The 20,696-nt window shown below is 37.8% G+C and overlaps 1 protein-coding gene across 1 annotated transcript in view; it reads left to right on the forward strand.

The window, feature by feature from the left end:
* Nucleotides 1-20,696, forward strand: part of BRCA1 (BRCA1 DNA repair associated) — an 85,781-nt gene that overhangs the window by 40,946 nt on the left and 24,139 nt on the right. The window contains exons 11-15 of the mRNA XM_007957724.2: nucleotides 6,775-6,946; nucleotides 14,020-14,149; nucleotides 15,566-15,750; nucleotides 17,134-17,444; nucleotides 19,680-19,767. Coding sequence (XP_007955915.1) covers nucleotides 6,775-6,946; nucleotides 14,020-14,149; nucleotides 15,566-15,750; nucleotides 17,134-17,444; nucleotides 19,680-19,767 — 886 coding nt within the window. The remainder of the gene's footprint in view (nucleotides 1-6,774; nucleotides 6,947-14,019; nucleotides 14,150-15,565; nucleotides 15,751-17,133; nucleotides 17,445-19,679; nucleotides 19,768-20,696) is intronic.

Raw genomic sequence — 20,696 nt, forward strand, 5'->3', positions numbered from 1 at the left:
CTCAGGGGTCCAAGATTATCTTCTGTGTCTGTGTTAATTGGTTTCCCTTTTCTTTGTTGAAGAGGGTCTGTGCAATCCTTCTGCCTAGTCTGCCATCTTGCCCCGCCTCCAGTGGCTTTATTTTTAATTACCACACAGTGTTCTATCCTTTGGCTATATCATGAGTTAGTTGACCTAGTGCTGAATATTGAGTGTTTCAGGGTAGGCATCCTGATGACTAAATGTCTCCCCACATCCCTATTAATTTCTTTTGTATAAATTCCTAGGACTGGAATTTTTGGTCTTTAATACATATTGTTAAATTGTCCTTTAAGAAGATTGAACCAGTCTGTGTTCCCCCAGCCCCAGTGTATTTGATAGTCCCATTTCACTGGGTGGTATCCTATTTTAAAATCTTCTAAGCGTTGGCATTGCTATGAGGACTGTAGATGGAGAAGGTTTGTCTTCTGTTGCCCATTCTCAGTGCAGAATAAATCCCTCTAGGCCTGAAGCCTATCGGAGCAGTGAGGAAACCTTTGAGATGACTACTGATCTATACCTGAGTTGTCATCAGTATTCTCTGCTGCAGGATTGCCGTGGTGACTAAATTGATGAAAAGACTTGGAGGCTTTTTCTCTCTTTGCAGTTCCCATGGTCCTTTCTGGATATAGCTTTAGGACTTCGTCAATATGCATTTCACCTAATTTTGTCCCTTGCAGTTTAAAGTTTTAGGTACCAGTTCCTCCTTCAATCTGTCTTACCCATACTGCATTATATTTGATACTGAATAAACTGCCTCCTTGTTTTTTGTGCATCTGATCTTTTCCCAGAGACATGACTATTTATTTAAGATTCTTCTTACAAAGTATTTTTTATTAAGCATCTACCCAAAAAAGAGCTAAAGTCAGATTTCAAGCTAACCAAATCTGGAGTCGCATGGACAAGCAAAATGATTAAGTTGGGATCGTTCCTGGAGATTTCTCTGCCTGTTTATTAGAGAACTGAGAAAAAGTATGTAAGAGATAGAGAGTTCCTAATTTGGTATCGTTCTTGTTGTTACTTGCTGTCGAGTTGGACCCAACTCATAGTGACCCCTCCTTGGGTTTCCGAGGCGGTATCGCGACAGAAGTAGATTGCCCAACCTTCCTTCTGAGGAGAGGCTGGTGGGTTTGAACTGCCAGCCTTCTGGTTAGCAGTCAAGTGCCTTAGGCACTATGCCAAAAGCTAATAAATTTTAACTATTCATTTCTGCATTAAACATTTACTGAATACTTACCATCTGCTCGACATTGAAGGTGACGTAGTGGTTAAGGCATTTGGCTGCTAACCAGAAGCTGAGTGGTTCAAACCCACCAGCTGCTCTGCAGGAGGAAGATGAAGTAATCTACTTGCATAAAGATTTACAGCCTTGGGAACCCACTGAGGGTTGCTCTGAGTTGAAATAGACTCGTTGACAGTGGGTTTGGTTTTTGGTTTTGCTAGACATTGGGGATACAAAAATGTTAAAGGGAAGATTCCTTTCAACAATGGGGTCTTATATCCCACTTTAGGATACTAAGATGTTAATAATATAAAGGGGGTTCTGGTGGCATAGTACCCAAGGCATTTGACTGCTAACCGGAAGGCTGGAGGTTCAGACCCACCAGCCACTCCTCGGCAGGACCATTGGGCAATCCACTTCCCCTCAGAAACCCAAGGAGGCGTCGCTATGAGTCCGATCCTACTTGAGGGCAGTGAGTGAGTTAAGTAATAGTATAAATGTGTGAAAAATGACACGGCAGTGTCAGACCTAACAGTCTAACTCACAAGGGGAAGGAGAGAGAATCACCGTCATTATCAGCCCAAAGCTGATTCCTGTGAAGTGGTGGTCAGATATACTTTCTTTCTCCAACCTTTTTTCAAAATACCATTGCTATCACTAGCTGCCCCGCCATGGCACTTTCCTTCTTTGTGTGTTCAGTAATTCATTGCAATGGTCACACACAACTGAGATACCATATTCACAGTTAGGAGCTTTATTAAGGAATAGGTTACAACTCAAGATACAGTTCTTCAATCAGTACAGCTTTTTCTCAGCCACATCCTTACTCAGGCCTTTCTCTGGTCCTTGACATCTAGGTCTGGCCTCTGCCCTACTTGAGGAGGTGTTACAGAGCTCTTTAGTTTCATCAGTAAGTACCTGGACACACCCCACTTCTCTACTATGCCTGGCAAGAAGGCACTCAGCTCTCATTCTGTGGGTCACCATACCCACTGTAGCCACCTTGCACAGTGGGCTAGGAAGCCCATCACACTGTCTCATGCTGGTCTCCTGGTTCTGCTACTGCCATTTCTCTGCTAAACTTACCACCACTATTTGCTGTCTTGCACCTTCTCTGCTGTTCTAGCTCTGTCTGTCTCCTGGGTCTTAGAGGTCTCAGCCCAGGGACCCCAGGTCTAAAGGGTGCACTCTGCTCCTGGCTCTTCTTTCTTGATGGTAGTGAGGTTCCCACACACACACCCATGCTCTGGGATTGGCTATCTTTTTATGCCTACCAGGGATGGCAAAACTAACCAGTCCCCTCACTACAGTTCCACCTTATTTGTGGAATAAGGGTTCCATGTACCTTATTTGCATTGTTAACAAGCTGTCTAATCCCTTTGGTGGGCTATAAACCCCTTATTTGCATAGTCTCACACAATTGAAAGAAACAAGCCTCCAGGAATTGACGGAATACCAATTAAGATGTTTCAGCAGATGAATGTAATGCTTGATGCACTCACTCATCTGTGCCAACAATTTTGGAAAATAGCTACCTGACAAACCAACTGGAAGAGATCCATATGTGTGTGCGTTCCAAAGGTGATCCAACAGAATGCAGAAATTATCAAGCAATATTACACGCAAGTAAAATTTTGCTAAAGATCATTCAGAATTGGTTGCAGCAGTACATCAACAGGGAACTGCCAGAAATTAAACCCAGATTCAGAAGAGGACATGTCACAAGGTATATATATGTATATGCTTATATCAGATGGATCTCAGTTCAAAGCAGAGAATATTAGAAATATGTTTATCTATGTTTTATTGACTAAGCAAAGACATTTGACTGTGGATCATGACAAATTATGGATAACATTGTGAAGAATGGGAATTCCAGAACACTTAATTGTGTTTATGAGGAACCTGTATGTAAACCAAGAGGCAGTCATTCAGAAAGAACAAAGGGATGCAGCATGTTTTAGAATCATGAAAAGTGTGTGTTGGGGTTGTATCCTTTCACCATACTTATTCAATCTGTATGCTGAGCGCATAATCCAAGAAGCTGGACTGTATGAAGAACACATCAGGATTGGAGGAAGACTCATCATTAACATGCAATACAGGCTGACACAACCTTGCTTGCTGAAAGCAAAGAAGACCTGAAGCACTTCCTGATGAAGATCAAACATTACAGCCTTCAGTATGGATTACAACTCAACATAAAGATAACAAGAATCCTCACAACTGGACCAATAAGCAACATCATGGTTCGTATCTAACATCAGTTGGTCAAATGTTTGTCTTACATATAAAGATACATATAGTATAAAAAACGATTAAAGAAATACTTCCAGATACACTAAAACATCTTTAGCATGATAATATAGTAATAATAATAATAATGTTTTGATGTATGTTGCAAAGTAGCACCCATTTGTCATTACAAGCCATTCTAGGTACCTCAAATTTTTAATATAATAGCCTTTACAGGGTTGCTTGGTAACTATGGGTTATATGTAAATTGGGTGTTCATAATCTGAAGACTGCCTGTAATTCATTGTCCTGCAAAAGGAAATCGTGTGAGATCATCTACTCCTGAAATGAGAAGTTTTATTGGTGGTGACTTCTGAAGGAGACATTCGAGCTGGGCCTTGAAAGATGAGAATTTTTCCAAGTGGAAAGAAAAGGGAGGCAGAAGTTGAGGCATAGACACAGAGGCATGGAATCTGAAAGCACAAAGTTGTCCTACCTATGTGGCTGGAAAGTAGGACATAGTAGTGTTGGGAGAGAAATAATGTAAGACCAGGATGTGAGGGTCCTTTGAATCCTTTGCTAAGGAATTTGAACTTTATCCTTAGGGTAATGATGACTAACAATTACATAACATTCAGAAAGTATTCATTTATCTGAGGAGTTTTTGCCTTATGGATGAAAGAGACATGATAAACAAGGCTTTTAGAGAACTTCTGCTAATGTCACTATCATAAAACAGATATAGCATAGTAGGTATAGAAAAGAGAAGCAGGCCTATAATTCAAGAAACATTTCAGAATTTGAATGGAGGATTTGGTATCTGATTTGGTTTTGGTCTCCAAATGCAGGCCAGTTTCTTGCAGGGAGATTTCTCTAAGTTTAAAGTTGGTTGTTTTTTTTTGGAAAGCCAAAGAAAATTAAATAGTTATCATTCTCCTTTTGCTCTTTTTTTCTGATTTTCTAAACTATTTAATGACCACATAAGAGTTAGATGATTGTGACAGTAGTGATTAGTACACTTCTGAATCATTGGCCACATGTCTCTGTGTGGTCGGTCTCATTCCCAGGTTGCTAAGGCAAGACCTTGATCAGTGATGTAACGACTCACAAACACCACGTGGTGGCAATGGCGATGCTGCGGAAATTGGCAGCAGAGCAGTCTGAGGGAAGCAGTGGAAACCTTCGTGAAACTGGGGATACATTTTCTGGTCATAAAAATCTCAAACTGCATTCATTGTAGCAAGAGAAAGAAGATGGCTTGTTTTTAGCAAAGGGCAAAGTCATTTTCAAGGATCAGAAGAAGAAGAAACAGAGTGAAGCAATCTGTGTTTCCCCCCAGTTTGCGGCAACCATTAGTGTTCCTTCTAAAATGAAGAAATGTATATTTAAAGCTCCTTACTTGTCTAAATTATTTGCTTATCAGAAACTTTAGACTTAGCAGAGTTCTTCTTGAGATGGCACAAACTTCAGAAGCCTCATAAGCAAGAAGAGCCATTATCTTAAGCTAAAAACAGCTGTGCTTACAGCTTCCTGAAGGCTCTTTATGTTGGATCTTTGTCTCCGGTAGCTCTTTCTCTCTGATCATCTTGAGGCACCTTGTCTGCATCTAGAATGTCAGCACCAAGAAGGCTGTATTACCTGCACTAGGGCAGTGCTTGGCATGTAATAGATGGTCAGTAAATAGTCATTGAATGAACAAGTAGATGAATGAATGAATTTGCTCTTGACTATTTCTCTTAGAAACTGAAGATTCAGAAAAGGAAGCATTCTCATGAGTTAGGGTCTCTAGGCGGGATTACTGATACTTTTTTCAAAAATACCATAAAAAAGGAGACTTCTTCCACTATTTCATCAGCCTAAGAGACATTTTTATATGGACTAACTAAACTTTTTTTTTTTTTTTTTCGCTTTTTATTGTGATTTGGACGAAAGTTTACAAAGAAAATTGGTTTTCCATTCAACAAGTCACACACATTTTGTTTCAATGTTGATTACAATTTCCACAATGTAACAGCACTCTTCCCACTTCCTCCCTGTGTTTTCTGTTTCTTCAAGTTATAAAATCATTCTCACCATCTTGTTCTGAGTTGTTCTTTCTTCATTAACAGATTCACTGCCCGCTATGATTCCTATCTAATTTTTCAAGTTGCTGTTCTCAATTTGATCCATATACATAGATCTTAAAAGAACATAATGCTCAAGGCAGGCATTCTTTACTAGTTAACCTAAACTGTTTGGTTTTAAGAAGACTTCAAGAGATACTATTGGTTTAAGATCTAAAGATTATTTCAGGGCAATAGTTATCAGGGTTCATGTAACCATCATGGCTTCAGGAAGTCTGGCATCCATGAGAATTTGAAAGGCTGTTCTATATTTTCCCCTTTAGGTGAGGACTCTGTTATGGACTCTGATCAAAATGTCATTTCCACCTTTTGATTATTGTGAATAGTGCTGCAATGAACATTAGTGTACTAGTGTCTCTGAGTGTGCTTTCAAGTCTTTTGAGTATAGGAGTGGAATTACTGGGTCATATGGTAGTTCAAAAGGATCTCTGGTGGTACCTAGTGCCTAAGGCACTGCTAACCAGAAGGTTGGTGGTTCAAACCCACCAGCCACTCTGTGGAAGGAAGACTGCAATCTACTTCCATAAAGATTTACTTCCTGCGAAACCCAAAGGGGGTCCTATGAGTTGGAATCAACTCAATGGCAGTGAGTTTGTTTTTTTGGTTTATGGTAGTTCAAAAGCAAAAACAAATCTATTGCTATCGAGTTGATTCTGACTCATAACAACCCTCTAGGGCAGAGTGGAACTGCCCCATAGGGTTTCCAAGGCTATGAATCTTTACAGAAGCAGAAAGACACATCTTTATCTTGCAGAGCAGATGGTAAGTTCGAACCACCAGCCTTTCGATTAGCAGACAAATGCGTAAGCACCAAACCGTTAGGGCACCTTATATGGTAATTAGAATCATGCCATTTTTAAATATTAAGTCTTTAAATACCTTAATTATTTTTTCACTCTCTAGCTTTAAAAGAAAATAACCACCTTCAAAAAGCCATCATGAGTCTATTTGTGAGAGTTTAAGGATTTTCTCCCCCTTTAATATCATTCTGAAATAATTTCGTGGGCATTAATTGCATGAATATGCTTGGATTAAAAGGTGTTCAGCCAGAACTCATAATTCCATCCTAGGTGATTTCAATTCCCATCCTAAAATTAATTACTGTGACATATTTCCACTTTCTGGCAAGTTTCTCAAATAATCTCACTTTCTTGGTGTCATTTCTTGTGTTTGTAGCAGAGGGATACCATGCAAGATAATCTGATAAAGCTCCAGCAGGAAATGGCTGAACTGGAGGCTGTATTAGACGAGCATGGGAGCCAGCCTTCTGACAGCCCCCCTTGCCTCATTGTAGGCTCTCATGCCCCCGAGGACCTGCTGAATCCAGAACACAACACATCAGAAAAAGGTGATTCATAATACTGGTCAATCTCTGTTATATTACCCAAAATTTTTCCCTCTCTAAGCCTTTATTACTTTCTAAAAAATAAGGACCTAGCTCCAACATTTTCTGATCTTTGCTCAGCGCATATTTACCAAGTCACTCCATGGGTAATTTTAGAACTTTGGTTCTAGTCCCTGCCCACAACTAATTTACCATTCAGAGAAGACCCAGGATAGTCATTCAGTGTCATTGTATGACTGAGCACCTATAATGAATGGATGCTATGGGAGTCCAGGAGACATACACTATAGTCTTTGCTGTTAGGCAGTTGAGTGTAATGAGGGATATTGGGAATAGGTAACCTCATGATTTCAGAAAATTTGTGGAAAAACACTTAGACATGTGCCTTATATGAACTACTTATTCAGTAGTTGTGCTTACCAATTATAGGCAAAGTTGTTCCTTTACTTTTGGAGCTTTCGTTTGATCCACAGAAAATCCAACTGTATATCAGAGTCAGACACTTCCTAACAATTTTATAGTTATAGTTACCATAAGGCCAGATGGACCTCTGAGAGGAGGCAGTTGCAGTAACTAGGCAGGTAGGGTTTATCAAAGCTGACTTCCTGTGGGAAGGAGCTGAGGTATAATGTGCTCCTGTATCAATAGAAAACACACTGACAGAAATGAAGGGAAAGTGAGATGAAAATTTGAATTTGTAATTGGGAAGAATCTTGTTAAAGGACACCAGGCAGGTTTTTTAATAGCAAACAGGTAGAAGAAAGGCTAACACGGGCATGGGGTCCACAGAGGCTCCTTGGTGCTGTAGAAGCAGGTGGTGGCGGTAAGCCCCCCCAAAATGCAGTTTTTTGCTGTTTTGGTGACACCCACTAAGTACTAAAGTTTCTTCTCTATCATTCCCTACCCATTCTTACTGGAAGTGTCAGGGCCTTCTGAGTCTGTCTATGAACTGAAGTCTGTTAATTATTCAAAAAAGTGGCCTTGGTCCCTGAGTGGATCTAGCAGTATTTGTAAGTTCAGGGAGAAACAGTAGCTCATGCATGAGGAGCTAGGACTCTGTTGCTATGGCAGCAATTCAAAATGTAATTTCTTAAATGCTGTCTTTGTAGCTATATCTTGTTTTAGTTCATCTCTCATATAATGAAGCCCAAAGTCCCATCTCCAGCACAATTTTCTTCTTTGGGGTGCTTTCACCATCTTGAGTCTAAAAACAGATTAGACTTTCAATTCTAATGCACAAAATATAAAATGTTATTCTCTGGCTTTGAATATCTATGTAAATCTACTATCTGCTCTTTGGTGTGTATGAATTTTTTTTTTTTTTCCTGAAGCTATATAGATAAAGTGTTTCTTTGTGCCATCATTTCTGAAATGTTTTGAGCATCAGCTGAATACCAACTCAAATTTTGAGCCTTACAAAGGCATTGTTCTACATCCTACTTGAATGAGTAGTGATTGTGGTCTAAAAAGCTTTCAAGTGGCCATCTAAGTTGGAGCAATTGGTCTCTTCTCTTCTGGAGCAAAGAAGAATGAAGAAACTCAAAGGTGCATGGAAACAGTTAGTCCAAGGGACTAGTGGACCATGTGAACCTCATCCTACATGACCGTGAGACCAGAAGAAGTATTACTATCAACCACTTGGAAAGGGATCAAATAGAGTAGGAGAAAAATGTGGAACAAAATTTTATATATATATATATGTATATATAAACAGCTTTACTAGTCTGATAGAGACTGGTAAAACCCCTGAGACTATGGTCCCTAGTTACCCTTCAGGCCTGGAATTGAATTTATTCCCCATGGTTTAACTTCCAGCCAAACAATAGACAGGCCTATAAGGTGAACAGTTACTGTCATGAAACAAAATGTTTATGAACAGTTGAATAGAAAACAAATTTACTCTGTAAACTTTCACTCAAATCACAATAAAAAATTTTTTTTGAACCTTTCTGTACTTACGTTGGTGTGAATCTAACTGAATCTCAACCAAATTTATTAATCATAGGAAAAAGTATTATTTGACCTCAGCTGACTTAATTTTTTCAGTAAACTTTTTTATTTTGTAATAATTTTAGATTTACAGAGAAGTTGCAGTGATTGTACAGCAGTCCCCGTATATTCCTTACCAAGCCTCATTTTCCCCTGCTATTATCATGTTACATTATCATGGTACATTTGTCAAAATCAATATATCACTCTTAATGAAACTCTAGACTTTGTTTTGATTTTACCAGTTTTGTTTTTTAGGGGCCACTGTTCTTAAAATTAATAAAAGCCCCTCTTCTAGGATCTTTACATCAAATGTTCTGTCCTCAGCGTAGATCTGCCCTATTTGTTTAAGGGTCATTCCCAAGCATGCATAGTATTTTAGTGCAAACGTGTTTACTTACATATTATAAATTGTGTACTTCCCTCTGCAGATAAAGGTATTTCATATCAGACACTTTGTGATTTTTCATTTTTTTTCCTCTCCTGGATTTCCTGTCAGTCATAAAGCAAATATTAGCATTTGTGAGATCATAGCCTGTTACAATGAAAGTGATTTTCAAACACATCTGAGCTTTTCTGTCCTGCAGTACGTTTAGTGGAAGTGCTTGCTAGAATTTCCTAAGCTCCTCCCCTGGGATTTCTGTATCAGTTGGGACAGGATAGTTTGTTTTTTTTCCCTTAAATTTTATTTATTTTGTTTTTGAGAATATACACAGCAAAATTAATGCACCAATTCAACAGTTTCTGCATATACAATTTAGTGATGTTGATTATGGTCATCAAGTTATGCAACCATTCTCACCCTCCTTTTCTGAGTTGTTCCTCCCTTGTTAACATAAACTCACTGCCTCTATAGTTCCTATTGAATCTTTTGAGCTGCTGTTGTCAATTTAATCCCATATAGGTTGTTCTTAAGAGTGTGATACTCAAGGCAGACCTTTTTTTAACTAGTTAAACTAAACTACTATTAGGTTTAAAAATGACTTCAAGGATATTTTTGGTTTAAAGTTTAAAGATTATCTCAGGTCAATAGTGTCAGATGTTTATCCAACCTTTATGTCTCTAAAAAGTCTAGAGATTTTGAAATGCTGATTTGGATTTTCCCCCTCTTGATCAGGACTTTTCTATGGATTGATCAAAATGTTCTGTAATAGCCAGGCACCAGCCAATTCTTCTGGTCTCATAGCAAAGGAGGCAATTAATTATTCATGGAGGCAATTAGCCACATATTCCATATCCTCCTTTTCCTGACTCTCCTTCTTCCTCTGTGGCTTGGGGTGAGTAGATACTAATAGTTGTGCCTTGGATGGCCGGCCACTTGACAGCTTTTAAGTCCCCAAGCACTACCCAATGAGCTAGGAGATAGAACAGAAGCACTAAACACATTATTAGGCCAATTAACTGTAATGTCCTATGAAGCTTTGACCCCAAACTTCCAAACCAAGGAACCAAATCCCCTGAGATGTTTGGTTATACATAAGCAACCTCAGCAGCTTTTTTTTTTCCCAGGTCATTGCCAATTCCATGTTTTATAGGTATACAAATTTATTGACAGCAATTGTAATAAACAATTATTTTTCTTGTCTTTTTAATAAAAGTGAGGTCATACAATATTTGTCCTTTTGTGATTGGTTTATTTCACTCAGCGTGTCTTCAGGCTTCATCTCTGCTGTGTAGCATGTGTTAAGACTTCATTTCTCCTACTGTCTTGTTGGGCATTTAGGTTGTTTCTACCTTTGGCTATTGTGAATAGTGCTGCGGTGAACATTTGTATACAAGTCTCTTTTTGAGTCTTTGCTTTCAAGCCTTTGGGGTGTATATACCTAAGGGTGGAATTGCTGGGTCACATGGTAGTTCTATTTATAGTTTTTAAGAAACTACCACACTCTTTTCCACAATAGCTGTACCATTTCGCATTTCCATCAACAGTGGATAAGGGTCTAGTTTTCCCACATCCTCACCAACATTTGTTGTTTTCTGTCTTTTTAATCTTAGCCATCCTAAATGGAAATGAAATGGTATCTCAATGTGATTTTGGTTTGTATCTCTGATGGCTCATGACACTGAGCATCTTTCATGTGTTTGGTGACCATTTGAATGTTCTCTTTGGTGAAATGTCTATTTAAGTCCTTTGATGATGTTATGATTGGGTTATTTGTCTTTTTTCTTGTCGAAATTTTATATATATTTTGGTTATTAGATTCTTGTCAGATATATGGTTTCTGAAGATGTTCTCCCAGTTAGCTTGTCTTTTCACTTTTTTGGTAGTCTTTTGATGAACAAATTTTTTTCATTTTTATGAAGTCTCATTTATTTATTTTGTCTTTAGCTGTTTGTGCTTTCGTTGTTATAGGTTATATATACTTCTTAAACTAGAATTTTATGACAGGATCTGTATTTTAGTTTACCACTTTTTAATATCTCTTCCCTGTCTTCCCACCTCCTTTTCCTTGATTTTTCCCGATACTCAGCACAATGCTTATTAGCACACAGTGCCCACAGCTAAATCCATTGCTGATGAGTTGATTCTGACTGATAATGACCCTATAGGACAGAGTAGAACTGCCCCCATAGGGTTTTGAAGACTTTATGGAAATCTCTATGGAAGCAGACTGCCAATCTTATGGTTAGCAGCCGAGCACTTAACCAGTGTGCCACCAGGTGTCCCCTAGCGCATAGTGGGCAGTTTAAATGTATTAAATGTTTGCTTTGGCCGAGATTCTTTACCCAGGAAGCATATAACATGAAGGTCCCTAAGTGAGGGAAAGGATGAAGGGGGACCAAAGTACTGTTCTGTTAAGGGAATGAAATAAGGATAAGGAAAAAGAAGAGGAAAGTTTTGTTCTGTGTGTTTTAGGTGCTATTCACTTACTGACTCTTGACTGGTTAGTTTTTTCATTTTGTAGCTTGAGGCCCATTGTAATGAAAAGAGGATTTCATATGCTCATTGTTCAGGTGAATGACTTTTTAATAGTTGTGTTTGTGTCTGAGGCCCTCTCCCCCCATCTCACTTTTGTAAAAAATACCCTTTTCAATGGTTAATTCTGTTTGGTGTGGTTCTTTGGGAGGCTACACATTACCCTTCATCAATTATATTTTTGGGAAAATGATAACCTATATTTAAAAGCTTTACATACACTCAGCTGAAAGAAAAACCTGCTGGGTCATGATTAGACCCTGTTGCTTTTAGCAGCTGGTAGCTCCAGGCAAAGTTCCTCTTGTGTTCCTAGAATCTCACAGGACCTGAAAAGACAAGCTTTAAGGAAACTATAAATAATGCATTTGAGGATTAACTCAGGAAATCAATGATTATTTCCTCCCAAGCTACCCAGTGGCTTTAAAAAACAGTTTAATTAATACAGCCCTTTGTTTACATTTTTCTGCCTCAATGTATGGATTTTTGCTTTTCTAATAGAAGCTCAAAATGGATTACGGTTGAGTTATGGATTGAATTGTGCCCCCAAAAAATATGTATTATAAATCTTAACCCCTATGCCTGTGGTTATAATCCCATTTGGGAATGATTGTCTTTGTTACAAGGAGCTGTGGTGACACAGTGCCCAAGGCACTTACTTGACGGCTAATCAAAAGGTTGGTGGTTCAAACTCACCAGCTGCTCTGAAGAAGGAAGATGAGGCAATCTACTTCTGTAAAGATTTACTGCCTTGGAAACCCAACGGGGGTCGCTGTGAGTAGGAATGAAGTCCATGGCAGTGGATTTTGGTTTTTTGATTTGTCCTTATTATATGGAGCCCTGGTGGCACAGTGGTTAAACCACTTGGCTGCTAACCCAAAGGTCAGTGGTTCAAACCCACCAGCCAATCTGTAGAAGAAAAATGTGGCAGTCTGCTTCGGTAAAGATTTCCAGCCTTGGAAGCCCTATGGAGCAGTTCTACTCTGCCCTGTAGGGTCACTATGAGTCAGAATCAACTCCCCAGCCAGCTGGCCATGGGTTTATTATGTTAATGAGGCAGGATTAGTATAGGGTATATTCTGAGATATAAAAGAGATTAAACAAGCCATCTAGGAAGCAGAGATGAGAGAAGAGAGACACCAAACCACCTGAAGATTGCCCAGGAGTAGAAGCTCAGAGGAGACAAAGATCTTCCTCTAGAGCCAACAGAGAAGAAGCCTTCCCATAGATCTGGTACCCTGAATTTGGACTTCTAACTTCCTAAACTGTGAGAAGATAAATTTCTGTTTGTTTAAGCCACCCACTTGTGGTGTTCCTGTCACAGCAGCACAAGGTAATTAAGATAGTTAGCAATAGCTTTTTAATGGATAGAAGACATTTGTAGTTTTTAAGTATTTGTTTCTGCTCTTAAAAGATTTCTGCCTTTAAGCTACTTCCTAGAAGGCACTGGTGGAATAACACATTTGGAGGAATTAATTGATAAAAAGGATGTAGTTGAACTTTGCCTTAGATCTGTTTGGTGGTTTTTTTCCTTCTTTTACCATTTCATCATTAGTTCTGTGTATTACTTCAAGGTTCCTTACAGTTAGCACCTTATTTTTTGAGGTTTTTTTTTTAGTAACTGATAATGTGAAGCAAAATGTCACCATTTTTTTCTTTCTCACCTAACTCCCCCCTCCTGTTTTCCCACACATGTAAAAGCTCAAACCCCCAGCCTATGTCTTTGATGTGGAGGCAGCAGGAATAGAAAAGGGAATTTGCTTTGTGCTTTTCAGAATGTTTCTGTCCATTATCTAGGGAGGTTTGGGCATAATTTAGCTTACTGCAGAGATAAAAAGTTTGTTCCCTATTCTTGTTTTCTTATCACTGAGCACCAAAAAATATAAATATGTGATTTGTTCAACCTTGTCTCAGCTGGGTGTCTTTATACACCCAGTCTTAAAGTGTTCCTTTTATTATCATTATTATTTTTTAATAATTTAGTTCCATTTGGTGCTAGCATCTGTCTGTTGCATCACTTGTGTTTATAAAATTCTGTCTGATATACTTGTTTAAAAACCAATTTGATTGTCACAGATTGCGGCTTTTGAAAAAATTGATGTCTTCTCCTGAATTATCATCATCCACACAAAGCAATAAAGTAGATCTCTTTGTTTTCTCATTCCATTTAAAGGATCCATACTAACTTCAGAGAAAAGTAACGAGCATCCTGTAAGTGGGAATCCAGAAAGCCTTTCTGCTGACAAGTTCCAAGTATCTCCAGATAGTTACACCAGTAAAAATAAAGAACCAGGAATGGCAAGGTAAGAAATGTCAAGCTGTAGTATCTAATGAATGCCTTTACTTATATTGGACTCTTACTGTTAACTTTTTTCAGCAAATTTTCTCTAGTTTTTTTGTACACAGATACTAACCTCTCATTGTTTTAGGGCACTTCTTTTCTTTCTTTGTATGTAGGCTTTTTTGGTTTTTTTCGGAACCAAACTATAAGTTACAACATGAGACATACACAGAAAGATCTATCCCCCTGGGATATAAGAATAAAATATTATAGGACTAAAATCTGAACAAGCCTGGAGCTTATCTCCAAGGCAACCCTTCCCTTAATTGAAGTCTTTGCCTTTCTAGAAAAAGTTTAGCAGTTGATTATTTATCCCAGGAAATATTCAGAATATCTTTCAGGAATGGCTAGTCAAGTCGCTATTAATACTAGATTCCATAGCACTTTATGTTTCTAAAAGTACTTTATCTGCTTCCTCATTTGATCTTTCCAATGCTGTGAAGGTAAAAGGACTAACTCTAGACTATTATTCTTCTTTGATATTTCAGAAAGAGACACAGAGCTATTAGGGTCGTGTGTGTGTGTATGTGTGTGTGTGTGTAGTCTGGTAATAATGTAATCACACCACCTTTTCCAAGCCCCTTGGACTAGACCTAGGATATGTTTTTTAGGCTGGTGTACTGGCATTATAATTGTCACAGAAAATGAAAAAATCTTGCCACCACAGGCACTAAACCCACATTTAGAGGTAATAGCTTCATTACCATACTTTAACCAATTGAGCTAACCACCTACTGACTATTCAGACTCAGTGGTCCCATCCCCGACACAGAAGGTACACAATAGAGATTTCTGTCACAAAATCTACACTGATTAAACATCCTCCCTCTAGTAGACTATTTGAGAGCAGCATCAGGTCTTACCCAGTCCACCAGGCTGTGCTCAGTGCTTGACTCACAGTAAGCACCCAATCATTATTTGAATGAATAAATTAATCTCTGAGATCCTTTAAACCTACTGATGAATATGTTATTCTATAAAGTCCTAAACACCTGAAAGAATAGAGGAATTATTTACTAGCTGTGTCTGCTCTTTAACTTAATGTTTTATAGCGGCTTTGTTTTTGGAATGATTTGGGATGTTTAAAAGGCAGAAGATGGGATGATTCTATGAATTCTGCTAAAATTGGGTAGAAATAATGAGTGTAGAGATGTTAGAATTAATCAGGTTTCTATTTTCATGAGAGATCTGTGTTTAGAACATCCACTTGGACTCAAGTGGAATAGTGTATAGAATGTGAGTGAATGACAGTAGATAATTTGGTGAAATTTACTGACATGCTTTTCAACATCCAGGAGACCACTGCCTCAGACCATACTTTAGCTGTCCAGCTAGTCCTTTCATAAGCTGTTATGGTTTTCTCACTTCATCTTTCTAGGTCTTCTCCTTCTAAATTCCAGTTGTTAGATAATAGGCAGGATATGCACAGCCACTCAGGGAATCTTCAGAATGGAAACTGCCTGTCTCAGGAGGAGTTCATGGTGGATGTGGAGGAGCACCAACTGGAAAAGTCTGAGGTCCATAATTTAATGGAGCAGGCTTATTTGCCAAGGCAAGATCTAGGTAATGTTTCATCTGCTCTGATGGAGAAAACACTTCTATTTTACTCTTATGTAAAGATATTCTGGTTAATTCACGCTCAGATGTACAAGTCAATCATGGATACATCAGTGATACTTAAGCCCATTTTTCAGAAATAACTTGAGTGCTAATCCAAGTTTACTTGAAAATGATCACAGTTGTTAATTGTTCTTATTGGTTTAACGCATCTAAAAGTTTTGAGGATGGGAAAGTCTTGATGTACTCTAAATATTTTACTTCAATTGACAGGAGTAAAAGTGCCCTAGAACTCAGTTTTAGGCCTGTCCTGTATTGAAAAATGAGTCAAATCCCAATGTAAGTTCTTTTATGAATTAATGAACACAAATGACTGTATATTGTATGCCTTATAAATCAGTTTTAATGAATATTGTGTTTTATGGCTTGTAAATCAAAATTTTAATCAATAAAGAAAGTTTTAAATTAATCCTCAAAAACACATTATCATAAAAGGTGCTATTTGGCATCTAACTGTGGTATTTGGCCATGTTCACAAGGGTCATTTTAGTAACTTCATCCATTCTACTTAGCTATGCTTACTTCCTGATGGAGTGACATTTTCTGAAATGTGTCAGGGATGCTCTCCGCTGTTTTTAATTTAGTACTGATGTCAGATGATTTATAAAGTGAAAAGGGTAATCATCATCATAGATGAAGAAACAAAAATAGAGGATCTCATTTTCTCAACTTTTCCCTTTTTTTTACAAAAGTACTGTATGTTCATTGCCAAAAATTAGAAAATATAGATAATAAAAAAGGGGAATATTTACTTACCTATATTCCTATCACTTAGTGATAAAGTATTGCTTTTTTCTTCAGTTATTTTATTTAAAATTTTATTTTTAAAATATAGACTCATGATAAATGATATTTTATAGCTATTTTCTTTAATATACTATGGACATTTTTCCATTTCCTTGTGAATCAGTGTTTATGTTCAAACTCTAATGAGGGAAGAGGGTTCTGTTGGAGTAGGCGTTCCATAGTTCGTTTAATCTGTATTAGTTGATGTTTAGGTTGTTTCTAAAGTTTTCCTACTATAAATAGCATTGTAATGAATACTTCTATAACTAAACCTTTGCGTATATCTTTTAATTTTTTTTTAGGTAACATTTCCAAAACTGAAATTATTGACTGATACTGTATATACATATTAAGGCTTGTGGTATATAATGCCAAGTTGTCCTTTAGTAAGGTTAAGCCCCTTTATACTTCCAGAAGCAGTGTATTAGTATAGCCATTTTTCTCTTAATCTTATTAATCTGTGTTTTTAATTTTCAGGAAAGACTGTAAGTTTGTAATGAAATTGATTGTCATGTAGATAACCTTCTTCCCCATTCCTTTCAGAGGGAACCCCTTGCCTAGAATCTGGAGTCAGCCTCTTCTCTGATGACCCTGAATCTGATCCCTCTGAAGACAAAGCCCCACATCCAGTTCTTGATTGCAGTATGCCACCTTCCTCCTGTGCATTGAATTTACCCCACTTTCAAGATGCAGAATCTGCCAACAGTTCAGCTGATGCTCATACTACTAATACTGCTAGGAACAACGTGAGTGAAGAAAGTGTGAGCAGGGAGAAGCCAGGAGTAATATCTTCAACTGAAGGGGTCAACAGAAGAATATCCATGGTGGCATCAGGCTTGACTCCAAAAGAATTTGTGAGTGTATCTATATGTAGCTCCCTAATGACTGAGATTTTATCACACACTGTAGGTCATTTTAAATAGGTACTGGTGATGAAGAACCTGTAGGAAGATATCTAGGAAACAGGCACAATTCCATGTAATTGAATTCCATTACTAAGTTCTGAAAATTTGGACCTAGATAAAGCTATAATATGGATTATTTTGTATGTTATTTATTTGAGAAAATAATTATTAGATATTAGAGGGAAGTTACAATTTTAAGTATGATATAGAACTTTTGAATTTGAATTCTTTGTATCTAAAAAAGCAAGTACGTATAACACTACTTCAGAAAGCATCCTTTGCCCACCTTGGTTCACATCTGATTAACTAAATCCTGGCTGGTTCCAGCCTACTGCCAAACAGTGGCGTTTCTCCAGTGTTTATTTGTCTTCATTCCTGGCTTATAACATAGTTGTTCAATAGCCTGCCCTATCATTTCTTCCCTATAACAGCCCTTGCTATTAGGATTTTGGCATCTCCTTGGGCTCCTCATGACAGAAATGGGAATTGTTTCACATTGTGGAAAAATACCCATTGAAATATTAAGAATACTGAAACTTTAATCAGACATCCTGGAACATTTAATAAGCATTGACATCACTTCATAATAAAATAATTAAATTAATATCTCTTTAAAACCAAGGTAAGATAACACACCAGAGTATCAAATGGATTTCTATAGTAGGTGCCTTATTGTATGCTGAGAAACAACACTTAGTCATTCTGAACGATCTTCTTTAATGCATCCTTCTGAGGATAGGAACCATTTCTCATCTTAACTTCTCCATAGTTAGTGACTCAGCATACCATTCTCTATGTGGCCAGATATGTCCCACTACTAATAGGGCAAAGCAAATGAGTTTGCCCTGGTTGTTACAATGGGTAAGTACAAGATGGTGGCTGCTAAAATTCTCATCTCCCAACTACATGGCAGAACAGTATGTGCTCTGAAAATTCAGACCTGTGTCTGTTGGTACTGTTCTTGATCACTCGCCTACACATCTAGAATGCCCATTTATTCATTGAAAATTAGCATTCCTATTCCTTTATTTTGAGAGTTAGCTTTTCAGAGATGGGTGAAATTGTCTAATCTTTCTAGCTATGGGCAACTCTGAGCCACAGATTAGACTATAAGTGGCTTGGGTGCATATTGTTTTTAAACAAGCAAAGAGAAAAACTTTTGAGCTCTATTCAGACTTGCTGAAGTGTGGTAAATTTATGATGAAAGCTGCTGACTGTATTACACATGATTAATTCTGAAGCCTATATTCAGATGATCTTTTCAGCAGTTGCTCTTCTAACTGAACACTGTTTCAAGGCTGGGATTTCAGCAATTAATCAGTTCAGAATTGCTAATGATCCTGGCAGAGGGCAGTGGTAAAAGGGGGAGGATGTCATTAGCTTCTCTAGCCTGCCTTACTCAGTGCCCTGTGGCAGTGTGGAGTGAAGCAGCATGAAAGAAAGATGGCCTGACCTCCGTTGCAATATTATGCAGCACATAAATATTGGCGTGGGTGGCCGATGGCTGGTAAATGATGGCCCTTGGTAAACAAAATTATTTACCAAACAATAGCTACCAATTATGTCAACTGCACCCATAATGGATCTGGTTAATTTCTTTTACTGCCTATTGATTTTTATTTGGTTCATAGAGAATGGCTAGAAGGCACCAGATTCCTTTTGAGAAGAATATGAGCCTCTTCCAATCCTTCTCCTTAAGATGGAATTGATAGTTTTTGCAGTGACCTTTAGAAACATCTTGACTGGAATGTTTTGTAACTGTCAGAGGGTTAGATCTTGTTTTTAAGGTACATATATCTGTAACATAACTTTCTATATGGACTGGTTCCTTCTCAGCTTATAAAGTGTAGGCTGATAAATCTGAATTATAGTATAGTGGAGTGTCACTCTGCAAAGAAACTGTCATAGTGAATAAAATGATATCTTCTGTGAAAGGCAAAATTAATATTATTTTGCATCTTGGTTATAATTCCACGTCTGCTAGCATAAACTACTTCAGTATTTCTTCCTCTGATTTATACAAGATTTTTATTGAATTACTATCTATTTTGAGACTTAAGCCATGTTAGAATAAAAATGATGTGCCTTTTCTAAGAAAAATGGAGACTCAAAGCTAGGATAACTAAACCTCTAAACCACATACTTGAAATAACTTACTACAATGCAATATATATTTGATTTCAGATGCTTGTGCACAAGTTTGCCAGAAAACACCAGTGCACTTTAACTAATCAAATTACTGAGGAGACTACTCATGTTATCATGAAAACAGGTATGCCAAAAACCTTAACAAAATATGTTAAAATAGGTATGTTAAAACGTTACGAAGAAATGGGAATATTTGATAAGTGTGTTAGTTATCTAGTGCCACTATAACAGAAGTACCATAGATAGCCTAGTATATAGAAAAGGAAGAAAAAGAGAGGCCACTTCAGTTGTCCTACACTTTCCCCTTTTTAAATCTTAATTATGACTTATGGGATAAAGAAGACCTTTGGGGGATTTAGTTGACTGTATATTAAATCTGAATAAACAATCCAGGGCTGCTAAAAAGCTCTTTCTTTGGAATCAGCACAAATGTGGATCTCTTCCTGTCAGTTGGCCATGGCCAGGTAGCTGTCTTCCAAATTTCTTATCATAGATGAGTGAGCATGTCCAGCATTGCATCCATTCATTGAATATCTTAATTGGTGTTCCGTCAGTTCCTGGAACCTTGTTTTTGGCAGATATCTTCAGTGCAGCTTGGACTTCTTTCTTCAGTACCATCAGTTCTTGATCATATGCTACCTCCTGACATGTTTGAAGATAACCAATTCTTTTTATACAGTCACTGTGTATTCCTTCCATCTTCTTTTGCTGCTTCCTGTATCTGTTAATATTTTGTCCATAGAACCCTTTAATAATGCAGCTCAAGGCTTGAATTTTTTCTTCTTGTTTCGGCTTGAGAAATGCTGAGTGGGTTCTTTCCTTTTGGTTTTCTAGCTCCAGGTCTTTGCACATTTCACTTTGGCTTCTTGAGCCATATTTGTGCCCATTCCAAAGAAAGTGATCCAACAGAAAGTGGAAGTTATCAAACAATATCATTAATATCACATGCAAGTAAAATTTTGCTGAAGATAATTCAAAAACAGTGCAGCAGTATATCAATAGGGAACTGCCAGACTTTTAAGCCAGATTCAGAAGAGAACGTGTAACGAATAT

This window comes from Orycteropus afer, unplaced genomic scaffold (genome assembly GCF_000298275.1).
Source record: "Orycteropus afer afer isolate SDZICR_OR568_19922 unplaced genomic scaffold, OryAfe1.0 scaffold00786, whole genome shotgun sequence".
NCBI lineage: Eukaryota > Metazoa > Chordata > Mammalia > Tubulidentata > Orycteropodidae > Orycteropus > Orycteropus afer.